The sequence below is a fragment of the Xenopus tropicalis genome, chromosome 7 (assembly GCF_000004195.4).
Source record: "Xenopus tropicalis strain Nigerian chromosome 7, UCB_Xtro_10.0, whole genome shotgun sequence".
Classification (NCBI taxonomy): Eukaryota; Metazoa; Chordata; class Amphibia; order Anura; family Pipidae; genus Xenopus; species Xenopus tropicalis.
Window position 1 is genome coordinate 84051752 of NC_030683.2, and position 20955 is coordinate 84072706.

The 20955-nt window shown below is 37.9% G+C and overlaps 1 protein-coding gene across 1 annotated transcript; it reads right to left on the reverse strand.

Annotated features, from left to right (window-relative positions):
- Window positions 1-1666: 1666 nt before the first annotated feature.
- Window positions 1667-20717, reverse strand: LOC116412322 (zona pellucida-like domain-containing protein 1). Its single transcript, XM_031906427.1, has 11 exons — window positions 20641-20717; window positions 20207-20327; window positions 16477-16703; window positions 15867-16054; window positions 14502-14574; window positions 13830-13927; window positions 7016-7111; window positions 5750-5921; window positions 5463-5556; window positions 3580-3606; window positions 1667-2815 (listed from the first exon to the last, which is right to left on the reverse strand). The coding sequence occupies exons 2-11, from the start codon at window positions 20292-20294 to the stop codon at window positions 2670-2672; spliced, it is 1209 nt and encodes a 402-aa protein (XP_031762287.1). The 5' UTR covers window positions 20295-20327; window positions 20641-20717; the 3' UTR covers window positions 1667-2669.
- Between the last annotated feature and the right edge of the window lie 238 nt (window positions 20718-20955).

Genomic DNA, 20955 nt, shown 5'->3' on the forward strand with positions numbered 1-20955 from the left:
ATAAACAACCTTGGATGGTCGAAAATAAGCAAAGATTGTTTCTTACTTTGGCAACCTCACCGAACTAAGCACAATGAGTTTGTCTCACTTTTACCACTAGCATTTTCCAAGCAGTAAATGCAAGAAACTGATGCAATAACTAGGGCTTATCTTTTGGTATGTTTTTTTCCGCAAACATCCATCAGACTTACCTGGGCTTGATAAGCAACACCTTGGGCTCCCAATATTTTCAGTAATACTTTGGCATGAAATACCTAGAAATAAATCCTTTTGAACAATGGGGTAATATATCCCCCATTGTGTATCTATCAATATAGGGAAAATTTGCTTATGGGCATGGGCAGTAACCCATGGCAACAAAATTGTTGTATTCATTGGTCTACTGGCAGTTGCTTGAAATAAGCCAGTCACTGATTGTTTGCTATGGGTTACTGCCCATTTGTAAATTTGCCTAGTGTTGATAAATGAGTCCCATTATAGTCTGCTTCCACATTATAAGAATTTACTCCACTAATAATATACTGAAAATGTTATTTGAGCTTACATCAAAAGACTTTGTGGCTTTGATTTGTGTTGACACAAACTATTGTTTATAATAATTCTAAAACTACATTTGCTTAAATTTATTTTGGATAATTGTAGTTTAATAACAAGAGAGTTTCAGCTCAGTTTTGAGGGTTTGACCTGCATCCTAGAGCTAATGAGGTGCTTTCTGTACATATTTAGATTTAGGACCTTCCAGCCTTCTGTTTTCCATTGGTGGTGGTAGGCCTTAGTCACAGGTATTCAGACATTGGCTTTCATATGCTTTAAAGCTTTTCTATAACTTTCCTGGGTACACAATGCCATTTTGATAAATGGGTAAAAGGGGCATTTTCCCAGGGTCAACCGTTAGACATTTTGTCTTGTATAACTTTTGACAAAAGCATTTCTCAGATATGGCAAAACTCTCATATTAATTTAATGAGTTATTTCTCCTTTTATTATGTATTATCTTAATAATCCTTATCTATTCTCATAGTTGTAGGTCCAAAGAGGCACACAGTTGAAGCCATACACATGCTGATGAAACAAGCTGACGGTCAGCAGCAGCTTATTGGCCCATGTATGGGCCTACACAGTAACAGGCAGCTTTAGAAATCCCGTTGGGACCAGGAGCACATTATTGGATTGATGCAGTCCTCATCATGATGGCCTGTATCCAGTCAATGTGATCCGATCGTATGGCCTACGGACCACGTGATTAGATCAATAAGGTATTGGCCACCTCAAGGTTTGGTGACTGCACTAAAAGAGCAGATCTTTTATTGTATGGCCACCTTTAAGTATCATGTCTACTTCAATAAGCACAGGGTGTTTCTTTATTACCTGCTCTATAATATCATCGGTGTAAGGGTAATTCTATCATAAGTTCCTTGGTGCAGTGGGGGACCAACAATGAGACCTTTGCCCTGGACCCACTTGTATCTTAGAAATATGGTAGATCTATGTATTTGGAACCACATCATAGTTCAAAATGTATATATTCAATACTCAGGTTCTAACTTTAACTGTGTGCTATGCAAATGCAGTTAGCCATTCTAATTCCAAACTGTAAAAATGTGTAGCATCAAGTGTAGAAATGTAGCATCAAATATGTATGCAGCTTGTTGGGTAAAATCAGGTATAAATTGCAAAAAATATTTTATTTTTCCAACAATGATTTTGATTAATAATAATTAATGAGGTCTGTTACAGAGAAGTTAATTATGCATAACACAGGCATCCTTCACAGACAGTTCTCAAGAGATAGAAATAACTTACAAAATAATGGGCACAGTCTTACATACTTAATTTGGATTGATAATTGAAGTAGCATAATGCGGTTTTTGCTGAAGAGCATCATTAGAAGTCTTCTTGCTAATAAAAACCTTGAACAAGGGTTCATCTGTCATCCAAAATACAACTGTTTTAAGTGCTCTAGGTCCTTGCAGTTCCCAGCAGAATAGATGTGAATAGACAATACAGTAAGGTGTGCCTATTCACTAGATAATAAAGAGTGAGAGTGATACACAGACGACTGCTTATTGCTTGCTTAGTGCTTTGTAACATGAAACTGTTATATTATCTGCTGTAAAGAATCTACTTTCTGCTGTATGTTCCAACAGGCGATATGTCTTTAAGCACAGGTTAGTAAAACTGTTAAAACAGGGTGTATAAAACTGCTAACTGCTATACAGGCGGGTAGCATTTGATCTACGGATGCACTGAATCCACTATTTTGGGATTCGACCGTACCCCAAATCCTTCGTGAAAGATTTGGCCGAATACCAAATCTGAATTTGCATATGCATATTAGGATAAGGAAGGGTTAAGGAGAACCGCTTGCGCAGCGTGTAGCAAAATATTTTCAACTTTTGTGTTTGTATGACAAAAAAATCACATGATTTTAAGGATTTGTTTGGCCAGAGACATGGATTGGATCCGAATCCTGCTAAAAAAGGCCAAATCTTGGCCGAATCCCAAAACGAATCCTGGATTCGCTGCATCCCTACTTTGATCATAATTGTTAATAACAACTGTTATTATTGTCACAAAACAAATTTGCCCTAAACTCAATTAAAATGATAAGTACCTAAGTCAGTTAAATTCTAAGCACTATACAAACATTCGCATGCATGGAAAGCGAGTCACTTGTGCTGAAAAGCTTTGAGGCGGTACACTTTACACAGGATTCTAATGCAGCAGGCAAGACATGCTACAATGACAACAGCAATGATAATTCCAATGATGAGTCCATTCGAGGTGTCTGAGAGCTGATTTACTTCTGGAATTGCTAGGGAAATAACATGACATTCTTTATCCAAGATGTTCTAAATGTAGCTAACAGCAAACAATACAAATGGCAAAAAACATAAAAATTATTTCCCCTTAGTTCCTTAAATAGGAGGTATATTATTTAAATGAAAAATATATATCTACCCTGTGACGTAAGAGATTTAAGACTGAATAAAAACAAGACCCAAAGTAGAATGGCATAGTTTCTGTATAATTTGTGTCATTAATTGGTGATTGCCAGACCCTTATAAATACAATGGAGGGAGGGCAATTAAATGTAAATCCATTTTGCATCAGTTTTAGTTTAAGGTGCTGGAGTATAAACCATCACCCTAATTAAGGTGAGAATTACTCCAATGTTTCAGAATAAGCCTCAGAATTCCTCTTGATAAAGGCTTGTGCCGAATAGCTGGGGTAATTCTCATTGGCCCAAAAGTTTTCTGGTAGTTCTTTTTTCTTGTTGCTGTATTTTACACATGGCGCTTAAAGTTATCAGTAGTGCCTTTTTGCCATCCCAAAAATATGGAAATGAGGCAATTTTGCCCAATTGCCCAGTGTCGATGTATGTAAAATGTTTTACATCCAGTGATTCAAATTAATGTGGAGGGGCAGGCAGTTTCAGCACTTGGCATCCGCTGGAGAGGAGATTTCCCGTAGGTGACTGCCTGTCAGTGCCCTAAAGTGTCTCTAAACATAAAGCAATTCGGTCTAGTAATTCTCAAGTCATCTATTAAATAAAGATTTCTTTGAGAACATGCTTACCTTCTACAAGAGTATCCTCTCTTCTGTCTATAAATGTATAAAAGAAAAGTTTAAATAAAATAAAGTAATAATAAGCATTTATAATTGTGTACATACCTGCTATTTTATTTGCTAGAATAGTTAATAAGGGTCTCTATCTAATATGCTAAAGTATGCTGGGATCTGCAGTTCAGTAAAAACTAAGTCAAGTGTGGTTGAGAAGTGCAGCACAGCAGTGTTAAAGGGTGAAGACACATGGAGCTACTAGTGGCAGTTACTTATCATGGCTTCAAAAACAGACAGTGCTGATCATTTACTGATAATTGTGTGTTTTAGCAGAGGAAATTTTTATAGGAATATTCATTAAAGTACGATTGTGTCCAAATGCTAAAAATTCTTATTTTTTCTACGTTTTCGTACTGTGCGTATTTTCTGCTATTTTTGTTCATTAATTTCCGCAACTTTTTTGTACTTTGCGACAATTTGTGCAACAAAATCGTATTTGTGGCAATGAGTACGAAAGTTTTGTTATTCATTTAAGCTTCGGTATCGTGACTTTCCTTGGGCCAGGTTGGAGTCCTATGGGAGGCTTCCAAATACATGCACTAAAGGTTCAAAGTCAGAAAGTTTTTCGCGCTGTTTACGATCGTTTGGATACGAAAATTTCAGAACTTCCGGATCATAACACAATATTTTCGTATGCCCACGATGCAATTTTTCGTGCAATTAACGCACATCAGAAATTTATATTTGATACAAATTTTTCCTAAACGTACTTTTAAAAGTCCGAAATAGTGTCGTCTGTGACAAGGTATTTACTGGCATTTAGGAGCGGTTACAAGTAGCTCTGTGTGTCTTCACCCTAAATCCCCTTCAAGTTCTCTAGTAACACAAAAAGTAATATATTACATATGATACATCTACTGTACAGCGCTGCGTACATAAGTAGTGCTTTAGAAATAAAGATATACATATTTACATCAGCTAAGACCTCTGAGGATTATAGTGGTTACACATACCTGCTCCCATCAGGTACAGAGGGAACACAACAAGGGCTTTGCCAGTAACAGAATGTTAGAAGACCAAGCATTTTCAGATTAATATTACTGCAGGGGAGCTCACTCTTATGCTTTATAACAAATATAACTAGCTAAACTGCTAGCTAACATTTATGGCTACTGTGCTATAAATTACGTGCTTATCCTGCTGTAATTTGGGAAGATTCTGTTAGACAAGATCTGTGGAAATTTTCTGTTGGCCCAGAGCAGTCATGTGGTATAGGATTTTAGGTTTAGTCCTCTTTAGTCTTCACTCAATGGAGCAGGGTGGTCAGGAGAACAACAGGGACCCTGAGGTAAGGGAGTACTATAGTGGAAGTCTAGGAGAAGAGACTCTATTTATCAACAAAGTATATGGTAGCTAGCAAGAACAGATCTGGGCTCTGAGTAGAGAGGCTAGTACACCCAGACAATCCAAAAGTAGAGGTAATTCAGGACTCCTGGTGAGAGTAATACTTGTTGTATCGAGTACTGATGTTAATGTATGTGCATATTTTGCCATAGTTCTGTATGTAAATAGTGAATTCCACTGTACCTCATACAGTCATGTACAAAATGCACAAATCACTTACTGCTTTAGGTTGTGCATCTGACGATCAGAGAGGCCTTGCGCATGATGCACCATAGGGTGACATTAATGCTGCACTGCTTAACCCTTGTCATTAACAATGCAAATATTAAAGTAAAAGTGACTCCTGGGCTTATATCCTTTGAGCATTTGAAAAATAAGTTGTTTCATTTCCCTGATTTTACATTTTCCCAGATTTTACATTTTGTTCCTGGTCCCTTAAAAAAACGTAAAATGGGGGTTCTACTGTATATGGATATATAAAGCGTGATCAGCACCTTCTATTTGGATGGGTCCTGAAGACACTGTCACTGGGTCAGTTGTACTATCACTTAAAGGAGCATCTCGTTTTCTTCTTGCCCCTGAGCATATCTATTAAAATAAAAAATAATACTAGTTAATTTTGTGCATAATTATTAAACAAATAAAAAGTAGGAAGTATTGTTAGTGTTTTTGGGGGGTTTTTTGCAGGAAGTGTGAAAAATAGGTTTTGTCTTTAATTCAATTCTAACGTTTTAGAAAGCAAGGCATGGAATAACACACAAGCACATTGGCTTGAACTTACAGAAAGATACACCTGACATTTTTCTGGCTTGCACAACTTTGTAACACAGTGCACATATATGGATGATGATTTCTGCCCACTGTGCTGCATGAAGCGGAAAGTGTCAAAGTTGAAAATGGCAGCTTTTCCTATTCCATTGGCAGTAACGTTTGTCCTGCTTGACACGTTGCAACTAAAGCAAGGAAAATCACATTACTGTGTTATCTTATCATTACATCATATATTATATGCAAATATTGTATCTGGCTACAACACTGTTTTATACTCACTAGCCAGCAAGCAAACCAAAAGAAGCAAAAAAGCATATTTTATTGAATGCAGATTGCCCCCATGATGCACAGATCCTTTAAAACAGCTAGAAAATGTAACTATAGTGTGAAGGGTCAATGCAGAATGTCTAATGTAGTGGTTGAGGTATGTAAAGATACAGCAAGTGGAAATAGAAAAATGGTTATGCTAGGGGAGAGGGGTGCTTGGCATACCGAATACGTTTAAACCCATTGGTTGAGCTCATATAGAGGATAGATGGATGGAATAGGAATATGGGAGTGGTAAGTATAGCCCTATGCTGTTCTATGGTTTTAGCTGACTCTCCCTCTAGGAATATTTTAAAAACTCTTAAGGGGTAATGTAATATCTAGTAACCCACAGCAACCAATCAGTAGCCCGTACATATTGCTCTGCTGCTTAAAAGCACACTTTTAAGTGGTTGCTATAGGTTACTAGATTAGGGCAAACTATTTATTACCCCTTTATTATTTTAATAATGGGACTGTAAGGCAGATGATTTGCAATAAGGGCAACTTGAGGTAAGTTCTTTCTCTGCTCTCAAGAGCTTATGTGTGAAAAAACACAGAACCTTTGAATATTCCATGGTTTTGTCCAGCAGTGCTGCCAAATACCATAAGTAAGCAGCTGGAACTGATTGTGTTGACCCTGTGCAATAGAAACGAGGCAATGGAGAATGAGTTCTGCCAGTTTTGTTAAAGCAGTTTATGCTGTAGGCTTTTCCACTACTACATGAATCCTCAGCAATGGAACAATACGATAATGTTCAGACTTCAAAACAAGAAGCTAGACAGCAACTGGTTACCCACAATATTGACTGATTATAAAAAAAACAAAGTGTTTTCTTTAATTGTACAGTATAATCATTTAAATGGGAAAATTCACCCTTTCACTCCTACTACTTACTGGAATAACCAAGAAGTAAGGGAAATTCAGGCTAACCCTAAATAGCAAATTTATATTCATTTTAAAAATTACCCTGTAAAGAAGTTGTATCTTTCACTTGGTAAAACAGTTACATCTGTTGGCAGAGGTGATGGTGTAGCAAAACACTGATCCAGCATTACATTGAAACTAAAAAAAAAAAGGAAAAGAATAAGATTTTTTATAAAGCGATTTTGCCCACAGTAATGCAGTTGTGCCTGACACAGGAAAATCTCTGTGCTAAATAAGCTTTGTGCTTTTCCAGAGTTTGTGCATGGTTTTACTACTTTTTCACATGTAAAATCAGTGGTGTACAATGTGTGGTGCTGGGCAATCAATTGAGGAGTAAAAGCAGTGGTTTGATGGCCCAGCCTGTGCAGCACTGATAGTGAGGTTAGTCATGACAAGGGGACTCCTCAATTTCCCTTCGCCTTCAGCCATCCCTCTGAACCCCATTGTTACATACATTAATAAAACACCAGGAGATGGAAATGGGTAAAAAGAGGCCACAGCATTTATTTACATTTTATCAAATAAATAGGACCTTGCCAGCCTCACCCCAAGGCAATATTCAAAGCCAGAATTCCATAAGAGATCGCTACTATGCTCTGCTGTTCCTTACTGAAGACTTGAGATCAGCACTATGTCATTATATCCACCACTGAGTATTAGGCTGCCTCTACCTACAGAGAGGATGGCCCCAAACTCTGCTACCAGCAGGAGCTGCATCTCCCACCATGAGAGAAGTTCAGCAGCCCTGCTGCCGGTCCTGAATCTGCAGTGCCTCGATGATAGGAAATCCAAGCAGGCTGTCACCTAGCACAAGCAGTAGTAGCGTCTGTATCAATCAACCCACCGTGCAGTCAAAGGAGAGAAGCTCCTTTCTCCCTCTTCTAAAATTTCCTGTGCAGTACTCTGGCAAGGTCCTACTGCTGCTGTGACAGAAACAACTTAAAATACATTAACATATATCCACTGTTTTGATCCAGAGGAAGGCAAAAAACCCAGCCTGAAGCCTGTGCCAATTATGCCTCAAGAGGGAAAAAATTCCTTCCTGACCCCACCTGGCGATCGGAAAATTCCCTGGATCAAGGATTTGACTTTTATTTAACATAAATAATACCATGCAGACTCTCACATTCATACTGTATAGTGTTACCGAAACCACAATATAACAGTGCATATAGGAAAACATTCACATTCTGTTATTAACAGATAATATGAGAGCATAAAGAAGAAAATATCCTGGCATTTTACAAAATATGCAAAAAAGAGGGGAGGGTGGGTGGGATGTTTTTACCTGTTCAGAAGATAGGAAGTGAACTCCTTCTTTTGTGACATCATATCCCTATCCTTCTCCACCCCCAGCCCAGCTTTCCCCCTCCTTAACATACTGCTTCTCACCCAATCACAGCTGCATCTGATTTTTCAATCTTTAAACATAAACCAGTGTAATCTGGCTGCTGGTCATTCGGATCCCTTGTCATGCAGCCCCTGCGTTTATAGCTTCAGGGCTTCCTAGATAGTAATGCAGTGGTAACCTAGTTAATTTATACAATGTTTTCATATACCTCCGACTGGTATCAGCTATGTTGAACCATAAAGTAGCTTGAACCTAAGATATCACGTAAGGCCAAAACACAAGCTGAACCATGTCTCAAACTTTTGCTGATAGGATATAACATGAGACTTAGGGGCAGATTTACCAACATTCAAATTGTCATGGTTTTATTGGTTTTATAAACATAAATAAACTAATTTCCACTAAAACCACCATAAAAATCAATTAATTTATTAAAAGACCCAAATTGAAAAAGCACAAACAAATAAAAATAGTGGTTTGCGTGGTTTTTACGCATAGCAAATGGTAAAATATGTGTTTTTAGTTTTAGTGCAAAAAAAAAAAAATATAAACATTATTAAATGCCCCTCCTAAGGGAATATAATAAAAGGTACAGATTTTCCCACAGGTATAGAAAACTATTAAAAATCAGCACACAGCATTTACTAGAGTTTTCCAATCAAAACTAGAATATCGGACACAGAGCAAACTCTTAATAAGGACTTTGGAAAGACAGATGAAAGTAGTAGGTGAGGGAAAAACATTGTCTTTACAGGGGATAGACAGAATCTGGAGTATATACGTAATAGAAATCGCTACAAAATACCTGCATCTTGTAAAATCTTTAATAGTTACATAAGGTTAAAAAAAAGTCCAGAGTCCATCAAGTTCAACCCTTCCAAGTAAACCCAGCACACACAACCTATACTGACCTATCTATACACTCACATACATAAACTATACTGTATATACCACAATAGCCTTGGATACTATGTTTCAAATGGAAGTTCCGTTCCTGTAATCTAAAGGGGTGGCCTTTGTTTTTATGGGAAAAAGGTACATCCCCTATCTGCCTATAATCCCCCCTGTACTTGTACAGAGTAATCATGTCCCCTCACAAGCGCCTCTTTTCCATAGAAAACAACCCCAACCTCGACAGTCTCACCTCATAGTTTAAATCTTCCATCCCCTTTACCAGTTTAGTTGCACGTCTCTGCACTCTCTCCAGCTCATTAATATCCTTCTTAAGTAGAGATGTAGCGAACCTCACAAAAAAAGTTTGCGAACCCGTTTGCGAACTTCTGCCAAAAAGTGCGAACTTTGCGAACCCCATAGACTTCAATGAGAAGGCTAACTTTAAAACCTAGAAAAGCCATTTCTGGCCAGAAAACTGATTTTAAAGTTGTTTAAAGGGTGCCACGACCTGGACAGTGGCATGCAGGAGGGGAATCAACGGCAAAACTTTCTCTGAAAAATACGTTGTTGACACAGCATTGCGTTTTGTGCTGTAAAGGGCAGAAATCACACTACATTTTTAAACTTGTGTAATAAACTGCTTTTACAAGGACTATTGGGTTATAGCAGATGATCAGCCCAGGACAGCTGTCCCCAGCAGGTACATACAAAGCAGTAGAAAGTAGATTACTAGTCAGCAAAGCTACCTAAACTGTCCCTCAAATCACTGCACAGCTCTCTCCCTATGCTAACTCATCAAACACACACAGGCAGAATGTAAAATGGCTGCTGGGCTTCGGTTTATATATGGAAGGGAGTGGTCCGGGGGTGGTCCAGGAGGGAGAGCTGCCTGATTGGCTGCCATGTATCTGCTGGCTCTGGGGTGAGAGGTCAAAATTTGGCTCCAGCTAAGGCGAACCCAAAATTGCGAACATCGCTAAAAGTTCGCGAACTTGCGAACACCCGATTTTCGTGCGAATTAGTTCTCCGGCGAACAGTTCGCTACATCTCTATTCTTAAGGACTGGAGCCCAAAACTGCACAGCATACTCAAGGTGAGGCCTTACCAGGGACCTATAAAGAGGCAAAATTGTGTTTTTTCATCCCTTGAGTCAATGCCCTTTTTATACAAGACAGCACATTATTTGCTTTAGTAGCCACAGAATGACACTGCCTGGAATTAGACAACTTGTTATCTACAAAAACCCCAGATCCTTCTCCATTAAGGAAACCCCCAACACACTACCATTTAGTAGATGGCTCGCGTTTATATTATTTCTACCAAAGTACTTGTCAACATTGAACCTCCTTTTCCAGTTTGCTGCCCAGTTTTCCAATTTTGTCAAATCGCTCTGCAAAGCGGCAGCATCCTGCATAGAACTTATAGTTTTGCACAATTTAGTGTCATCAGCAAAAATAGAAACAGTACTCTCCATGCCCACCTCCAGATCATTAAAGGACAAGAAAAGTCAAAATCAATTAAGCACACTATTCAATAGTACTACTATTTATGTATATATATATTTATGGCTATGTAGAAACGCTATATTTCTGGCTTGCCTAGAGAAAGATTTACTGAGATACATTTACTACATACAACAGACTCTTTTCAGTGAACAGTGCCGCCATCTTTAATGGGGATGCCCTCTTCCTCTACCTCTACCTCACTACTCTTTACTGCACATGCGTCCCCAGCCAGGCTTCAGCCCCCCCCCCTCCTCAAGCACTTGCTTGCTGCGTCTTTGTGCGCACTATTGAGACAACTGAAGGTATGCCTGCAGCTTGAGAGTAACTCTTTATTAGCCTTTCCTTCTCCTTTAATAAACAAGTTAAAAAGCAAACGACCAAGGACTGACCCCTGCGGTACTCCACTAACAACACTGGCCCAATTAACATAGTAACTGAAACAAATGACAAAATGGCTTATGCAACATTTTTCATACTGTTTTAGGTATATGAATGCTTATGTATATTCTTAGATTAGGGAACTTTAGTTGTGGGATATGTTTTACAAACCAAAACAGAGATTCTCTCTGCTTTATTTTGATTCTGTAGTAGGTTATAGATAAAACATTTAAGTGGCCTACTGCTGCAAACTATATTGTGAATCAAGTAGATATCAATAGATGTCCTATAGTCTATGTTGAGTTTACCATATTTCTGCTATTAGCAAGTAAATTACATTACTGTAAAGTGAAGTACACCTAAATGTGTAAATACTGTACCTCTGTTATAGTGTGAAAATGTCATGTGTCAAATATGCTTATTTGCCTTGAATGTGAATTAAAGGACAATTTAGGCACAAGTAAAATGCTGTTGAGATATTGGCATCTCTAAAAAAGCATAATGTATAGTACAACCTAGGTCAGCTGATAAAGTAAAGGACAAGAAGTTGTTGAATAAACAATATATTGTAAATTATCTATGTAATAAACATGTGACCGGAAGCAGCAAACCAGTAACTTTAGCTCTGTATCTCCATTTATTTTCTTTTTCAGAATAACTGTTGCTATGGCCTCAGTGTGGGCCTGTAACACAAACTTATAGTATTGTGAATTGCAATGTATTCAAGTACCCTGTCCCTTTTTACCCCTTCCAAAAGCTTTTCTACTACTGATGTCAGACTAACAGGCCTATAGTCTTTAGGCTGAGAACGGGATTCCCTTTTAAATAATGGCGCCACATTAGCAATCCGCCAGTCTCTCGGCACCATGCCAGACCTCAACGAATCCTGAAAAATTAAGTTTAGAGGTTTGGCAATCACAGCGCTCAGCTCATTTAATACCCTGGGATGAATCCCATCCGGTCCTGGACCTTTGTTTACCTTTACATGTTCAAGTCTCTTTTGAATTTCCTCCCGAGTGACCCACGCGTCAGTAGCTAAATTACTAGAACTGGGCATATTAAAAGGGAAGCCTTCATTATCTGGCTCCTCAGATGTATAGACAGGTGAAATATAAGAGTTCAAAATATTTTTACTATTCACATAATTAAAAAATAATTTTGGATTCTTTTTACCCCTAGCTGCAATATCCCTTTCCATCTCTATTTTAGCTTGCCCGATTGCTTTTTTGCATGCTTTATTTGCTTCCTTTTACCTGATGAAAGTTTCTGCTGTCCCAGCTAACTTAAATGCTTTAAAAGCTCATTTTTTCTTACCAACCTCGACACTAACACTTTTATTCAGCCATAAAGGTTTTGCTTTGCGATGTCTCTCCTTGCTTACACGGGGAATATACTGTTGTGTATACCTGCAAAGCAATGTTTTAAATATATTCAATTTTTCTTCTGTGTCTAACCCTGTATAAAGCCTTTCCCAGTTGACACATTGCAGAGATGCCCTTATACTGGCAAAGTCTGCACGTCTAAAACTGAGTGTTTTATTTAATCCCTTTTAGAGCTGTCTCTGCAGCATTATCTAAAGGAGATCATGTTGTGATCACTGTTCCCCAAATGCTCACCCACACAAATGTTAGAGATGAGTTCAGCATTATTAGATATAACCAGGTCCAAAATAGAGTCATTCCTAGTAGGTTCTTGAACTGCCTGAAATAAGTCATTTAGCATATTTACAAACCTACTAGCCACCCCATTACTCCAGTCAATGTCTGGATAATTAAAGTCCCCCATAATAACAACTTGACCCAGTTTTCAAGCCTCCTCTATTTGCAATAGTGGCTGGGTCTCATCCCCCTCACTTATACGGGGTGGTTTATAGCATACACCAATGATCATTTTCTGTGTAACCTTTAGCCCCTGCTAAAATTTCTATTGAAAGGGTTTCCCCATTTTCATTGGTAATGTCTTTATTACATGGCTTTAAATCTGACTTTACATAAAGACAAACCCCTCCACCTTTTTTAATCCCTCTGCCCCTCCTAAAAAGGGTGTAACCATTTAAATTCACAGCCCAGTCGCATGTTTCATCCCCCCAGGTCTCAGTGATACCAATTAAATCATAATTTTCAATACATGCCAATAGCCTGCAGCTCCCCTAATTTACCTGACAAGCTTCACGCATTAGCCAGCATGCAGCGGAGATTACTACTTCTCCTTCTGATATTTACATTAGCTAACGGAGAGTTAGAGCTAAGGTGAATATTGATCTGTTTCCTTTATAATAACGGAAGCTCCATATCTGGTAAACTTTATGCCCCCTCCCTCTCTCCTCCCCCATGACCCTTTGCTAATCCCACTAACCCTGTCTACACTAGCTTTCCCATAAAACTCTAGCTCACCCCCCCCCCCTTGTCTAGTTTAAACACTCCTCCAGCCTCTTAGCCATTCTTTCCACTAGCACAGCGGACCCCCCTCCATTGAGGTGCAATCTGTCATGGCTGTATAGATTGTACCCCAAAGAAAAATCAGCCCAGTGCTCTAGGAACTGTATGGCAACTATTGGTTGCTCTATTTTTTGGCTTATATCCTGACACTGGTAATTGAATAACAAAAAAACACCTAGTCAATTCCCTGACAAACATGTTTCAGCATATTGGCTTTTGTAAAATAGAAAAATTAAATAAGCAACTTATGACCTTATTTGTATAAATTATTTTCACCTATAGACTCTTACCTTGTTGATGGGTTATTGAGAAAGACTTGAACGTATATTTTCTGATTTAAATTGTAAACTGTCCCATTTAGCAGCATGGGGGTTGACAATCCTTGATCCTTAAAGTGAAAGTTATATTTTAGTTGAGTTTACCTAGGATCAAAGGGTTTATGTAGTTGCCTATACTTTTCTTACACAGCTGCTTTGCTAAATATGATCCACTAACTATAAATAATAGTTTTTAACAGTCACCTAATTGATTGGATCGGAAAGGCTGATTCAAATCAGAAACTTCACGTGTGCATGTCTTTCGTATGTGCACATGGCTACATTTGGCAGAGATTATCTGTTCAGATATACTAAGTTTTAATTGAATTCAGTCTCATTTATTTATAAACATTGGGCAAATTTGCACCTGAGCAGTAACCCATAGCAACCAATCAGTGATTAGCTTTTTTGTTTTTGACAGCAAAATCAAACATTTGATTGGGTGTTATGGGTTGCTGCCAAGGTGCAAATTTGGCTAGTCTTTATAAATGAGCTCCACTGTGTCCAAGAAAACTGTATTAAAGTATATGGCAATATTCTATGTTTATTTGCTTACATTAGAAATCATCTATGAGTTCTATACACAGCCAACACCTCTCAGTAGTGTCCTTCTAATGTTGCTACAGTCTGTTGTGGAATACTCACTTGGAAAAGCTTCATGCTCAAGGTGCTGATGAAACTGCCATTGTTGCTGTTCACTGCTACTGCTCCAAAGGATCTTTACAAACAATATAAAAACTCCAATTCAGTTATATTGTACATTCTGTACAGTAATATACATTTTAGTGAACTTCTTAAACATATTGTGGAATGTAGTAAAATGCAAAGCAACCTGTTTGCACATTTCCATGTGGGTTGCTACCTCCACCCCCCATAAGTAATTAAATGCAGTAAGTGTGCCCAGGTAAAGTAACCCATGGCAATTGATACTCAGGCCAATAAACTGCCAATTCGTACTGTCAGCAGCTTTTATCGGCCCATAAATGGCCACTCTATATATATATCTAGCTATATTCTTATAAATAGGAGACTAGTAAATTGGACTCGCTGATTGGTTATTGTGGTTTACTGCACCTGGGTAAATCTAGTGCCGTGCCTCATTATTATGTGACCCCTGTGCAAAGAACTGGGCCTTGCTCTGAATATAGCACTGCCTGTGTCCAGTAGCTCTGTATTCAACTTAGTTGGACAGCACATAGGTGTCCTCTAAAACATCTTCCTTGCTAGTCCTTCAGACATGAAGACTATTGAGTGCCATTGCCCAAGTGAACTCTGTACTTACCACTTTTCTATGCAATTTTTGCAGCTCCTCATTCCACACCTTGTGCAAATATTGCCCTGGGTGCAAGTTCTCTGTACATAGGCTTAGTGCTCTTGCACTATCCCCTGCATTGAGGCAATAGTAAATAAGCCCTATAGTTTATAAATTTTTAGAAATGCAGAACTTTACAGAAAAGGTAGTCTTTTTGTATCATTAGTCCAGTGATTCACATTTACTATAATGCGAAACAGAGACAATTCCTGAAAGTGAGATTTAAAAGTAGAAAGTGCCTTTAAAAGTAGATGCATCCTATTTAAAGCAAGCAGACTGATGACCTGGGGCACAGATTGCTGTGAGTGTTCCAGGGAAAGCTCACGTGTCTCCCTGCTGCCAACCCCTCTGAATGTGGCTCTACTTAATACAGGCAGCTCTGTGTTAGAGCTCCATTCTAGAAGTTTAAGAACCAAACCTGTGCTTTTGAACCATGCTTTCCATGTATAGGTTCTAGAATTTTTTTAGGTTCACTAACAAGGATAAAATCTTCTTTTCCAAATGAGCATAAATGGGTAATTAAAGGTAAAACAGTTGTGAATCAATGGCATTATATATTTTTATGCAACCAGGAACAATATGCCTTCTACTGCACATAAGATGATTGCTATGTACATAATTATTCAGATACCGTAATCTAATTCTAGCTAGTTCTAACAAAACTCAGTAATGGGTAAATAAAACACAAGCATACTCACGTCAAAAGCTGGGTGTTATTTAGCAAGTACAGGAGAGGGTAGTAGCAGGAAAAGTTATAGTGGACATTTGTGGCAAATGACACAACCCCAGAATCCATGTTCAATGTAGAATCCACAAATCCAGATATTATCACTGTTTGGACGAGTGAATAAGAGCTGAATTCGCCGCTACCTGGTTGTTCTATAATCTGCGGTACAACAGTAGTTTTAATTACATGCTATACAAAAATGCACAAACACTTTTAGGTTAAGGTCTCATTAGTGCACATATTCTGGTATTTCCCAAACTCAAGCTCAATTTTTTCTGATTAGGGCATTTCAGAGAGTTACAAAAATAGGTCTGAGAAGATAAACTGCCTAGAATGAGGTCTCTGTTCCATAAAACAGAAGATGAGTGATGCCACCACCCACTGTCACTGGTTGGGGATATGAGGGCTGAATTCAGTAGTGTGGGGACCACTATTGCACTCTCCACACTATAAAAAAGCTACATTGGCAGTTAAAAAAAGGATATGTGGCTTGTAAATGTGCAACCTTTTAATGATTTTAGTGTTTTGTAGATAGGAGCCATAATATCAGCACATCTGAGTAAGACAATGATAGTACTCACTGTAAATGTGTTGCCACATACATTTCCACTGGTGTCATTTATAGGAAGAGTAAACCTTAAAAGTGGAGTTTCTCCTGAGGTATCCAAGGTTCCCAGGCATGTAGAGATGTTCTGTTTACCACTGAGAGCCAAGATTGCTGGGTCAAATTGGGCATACCAAATTGGACAAGCCTTTATTGACAATTGAATCTCTTGGGTTCCACAAACAGTTGAAATATCACTATTATCTTATTCAAAAGGAAAAAAAAACAAACATTAATACATATTGGAAGAGTGAAGGTAACTTCTTGAATAACAGTAGTACAGTTTAGGGAATGGTACATTACACCATTTGCCAAAATATTTTACGTACAGGCATATGTCCCCTTCATTCAAGGCAACATCATATTCCATTAGTTCATGTGTATATAGAAGTGATATATATAGGTTGAATATATAGTTATTTTAGGTTTTTCTCTTACATGTTATTTTTTTAGATAAAGTAGAAAATAAGGAGCTAGGCCAGTTAATGAGGAATTTACAAATATACCACAGCATTACTTTCAGTTATACCCATCAGATAATTACATCAACAAACACAGAATGAGCCAGTAAGTATAGACAAGCCCAATAATACCACACTGTGGTTCATAGCTCTTTGAAAAGGAGGATTTCTGCCAGTAGCCATGAAATGGGACAGTTGTGGGGGGTGCCAGTATTGGGCACTTTGACCTTTACCTCCACCACTAATAGCGACTTATGTCATTTAAGGTCTCCTGACTTGTCAAAGATCTTGGTCATATAAATGTTTGCTGACTCCAATATGATGGATGCATGGTGTGGCTGTTTAAAACTTCTCAAAACATAATACTCATCTCTACCTGTTATAACCTGCTTTAATCATCTCAGCTTCTAATCATACTTTACCTTTCCTGAATCTTAACATTCTCCTATTTAGCTTAACCAGTGCTTTGGCTTTTCTTGCACCAGGTCCATGGAGCAGAGAAACCTTTACAGACTGAAGGCATGGCAGGAGTTGATATAAGTATTCATTTCCAACCAGGAATATTTGCAGCAGCTTTCATTCCACTGACGGATACTACATTCATGTACAGGCATGGGACCTGCTATCCAGAATGCTGGGGACCTGGGGTTTTCCGGATAAGGGATCTTTCCCAATAGGCTTGTTTTGCCTCCAATAAGGATTAATTATATCTTAGTTGGGATTAAGTACAAGGTAATCATATTTAAAAATTAGAATTATTTGATTAAAATTGAGTCTATGGGACATGGCCTTTCCGTAATTCGGAACTTTCTGGATAACATGTTTCTGGATAAGGGATCCCATACCTGTACTATATACATCCGGAGTAATCTACAGCAGCTTCCCCGGAAGTTTAATAAATACTTTTCGTCAGCCTGCATCAGCCAGCATCAGTCCCTTGCACCATTCATGAATTAACCCAATTCTTTTAAAAAAGAAAATTGTGTTTTTAAGGTTCTCTTTTTACTTGTTGTTGCTTACTGTTGTTTTGTTCATGAAATGCATACATGATATGTAAAATTAACATTTAATTTATCCTAATGTATGTACTGATGGTATTACAGATAAAATACTGCATTTAGCCTGTCTTTTTAAGGGGGTATTATAATTGAAATTGGCATTGTCATCCAATGTATATAATGTGCCTTTAGTGCCATTACCCACTGCCATACACTGTATCTAATGTGCCTGATGTGCCAATACCCCCTGTATGTAATGTGCCGGGTGTGCCAGTACCCAAGGTGTATAATGTGTCTGGTGTGTCAGTACTGACATAGTATAACATGCTTGGGGTGCCAATGCCCACTGTTTTAGATTTTAAAAAATGCGCCTGCTGTGAGCATGTTTCCACCCTGAGCATTTTAGGATGGAAAAAAACAACATTAACTGCACTTCTGTATGGTTCCTTCCAGTAGGAGGCATAGAAGGTAGTTGAAAGTAAGTTAAGGTGTTCATTTTTGCACAATGAAAGAATCTGCTACATCTGACATTAGCCCCTCCAAACAAAAAAATCGAGCTCCGTCTATGCAAGGAGCAGGGAGAACGTCAGAGTGCATGACACAAATAATGTCTGTTTTAATTAAAAAAGCAAGAGTTTTTATACAACAACCCCAAGCCACATATGGCACCTTCTCATCTATTGGTGCGCCCCCTCTGCCTCTGAATTACCCCCGTTACCCCAATGATGGTGGCCCTGCCAGTTCTAGTAGCACATAGCAGCCCCTTATGAGGTGACATGTATAGATATGTTGCGTTAAAGCAAATTCTGATTGGGTGCTAGACCTGCAACCCACTTTGCAGGTGCTATTTTTCTGATTCATTATGTTTTCATATTATTTATTTCTGTTCCACATTCATATCCTCATATTGCATGTTGACAAATGTGTAGAAATACTGTTAGTAGTCTTTCACACTTCTAAGTTACAAGTGAATGTGTTTGAATTACTAAATGATGCATCATTTTCCAACCACTGGCAAAGCAAATGTTAAATGATTTCATTTTATCCTGAATTTCTGTGCCCATGGGGTGGCCACTAATGCTAAATTCAGAAAAATGACTGAACAAGAACAATTTTTGTTAAGGTCTATGTTTTGGTGTTCACTCCATTGGACAGAGTCACAGAACAAACTGAAAGCAATTAACATTTTCAGATAAAATGTACTGCAAGTCATACACATGTTTAAATGCACTTTGGTACAAACACTCAGTTTGGTACAACAAAGTCTTCTGGAGATTTAAATGAAGATCAGTTGTAAAGGGGACATGATTTATTCCATCTATAGTATAAAGGTATTAGAATACATTTTTTAGCAGAACTACCCCGTCTTAAGTTTTATTCATAGATCTTGGATTTTTGCTATAAGATGAGTTGACAGCAGCAGGAGCAAACTTAAAGGGTCTTATTAAAAAAACTGTAGGACAAGGTGCTAAGGGCATCCTGCCCTGCTTGTTGCACCAGAAACAAGTGCAAAGACTGGCACATTTCCTGTAAATACAGCTTTGCCTGCATTAATCAGCACTATACGCATGAGGAGCTGGTTAGAGGAAGCATGTGGGCACCCCCTTGGAAGACTCCTGTTTTGTGCATCATTAAGAAGCTCTTCCAGCCCCAGAAACAGAAAGATTTAGCACCAGAAGCCAACCAGTCATTACATACAGTATAGCTTGTGGGGCTGTGTGGAAACAAGATGCCTCTATAATTGGAAAATGTTAACCTGTAAACTATAATAGGCTATACCCTTTAAGCTATAGGGTATTCCCTTTCAAGCCATGAAGATTTAGATCCTTTAGTCCATAAAGGACTAAGACTAAACAGCATATTTTAAATGTAATGATGGGATAGAACTAATACAATTACAGGATAGGTTTTCCATATAAGGAATCTTTCCGTAATTTGAATTATTTTACAATAATTCTACTAAAAATTTGTTCAAGCTTTAAAAAAAAAACCTGTAGGATTGTTTCACCTTTAATATGGATTAATCATATCTCAGTTGGGATCCAGTACATGGTACAGAGAAAAAGGAAATAATTTTTAAAAATTAGAATTATTTACTTAATATTGGACTCTATGGGAGGTCGCCTTCATGTTATATGGAGCTTTTTGGATAATGGGTTTCCGGATAACTGATTCCATAACTGTAGTGAAAGCAAAGCAAACACTAGAGAAATTGGGACGAAGTACAGATTACACTTCAGCATTGTACCTGGAAGTCTGTTATATGCTGCTGAACAGTTCTGTCCAATGCACCTCTGTGCAGAGATCACCAGCAGCAGGAGAAGTGCTAGATGCATTTTAAATGACGGATCAGAATGCTTTCAAATAATCTGTAAAAAAAAAAAAAAAAATACAAAGGAACTTGCACTTCTCGTTCTGTGATCTTTTAAAGGAGATACCAATTAACTTTAAGAACAATGACAGAATATCAGAAATGGTAAATAGTCAGTACCAGTATTAAACACATTTACTAGTTTGGACCAGTTGTACAAAAATATATAACAGATTTCATATTTAAGAAAGTTTGTTAGCCTTTCCCTTTTTATAAAGATGCTGAATTGACCCTTCCACTACTAATTTGGGAAGCCAGTAGATGCATATATTCATTTTCTGTACAACAAACAAACATACCATAATACATACCATTAACTGAAGACATCTAGTGAAATCGTGGTTGAAATATTGACATAGACTATAACATTCAGGTCCAGGTAAAGTTTATAAAGGCTTGGGTAATATGAGAAATCACACCTGATATTTAACTGGCAGGCAAGACAGTTCTGGGTTGCAGTTTGAATTTCAGACTTTATTGTCAAAATATTATATGAGAACATAAAGTTAGGTTTCCACACCCAAGATACAATTTTCTACGTGGAAACAATTAAAAATAGGTATATTGTATTGACACTAACTGTAGCACCCAAGCAAACAATTTTTCATATGATGACTAAGCTACAT

What these genes read in the sequence shown, in the direction of transcription:
- LOC116412322 (XM_031906427.1), bottom strand. Translation starts at nt 20,294, where the DNA reads ATGCATCTAGCACTTCTCCTGCTGCTGGTGATCTCTGCACAGAGGTGC. An exon ending in TATGTGGCAACACATTTACA is followed by an intron (nt 16,055 to 16,476) that starts GTGAGTACTATC and finishes GTTGTACCGCAG; the next exon opens with ATTATAGAACAACCAGGTAG. An exon ending in AATAACACCCAGCTTTTGAC is followed by an intron (nt 14,575 to 15,866) that starts GTGAGTATGCTT and finishes TTGTTTGTAAAG; the next exon opens with ATCCTTTGGAGCAGTAGCAG.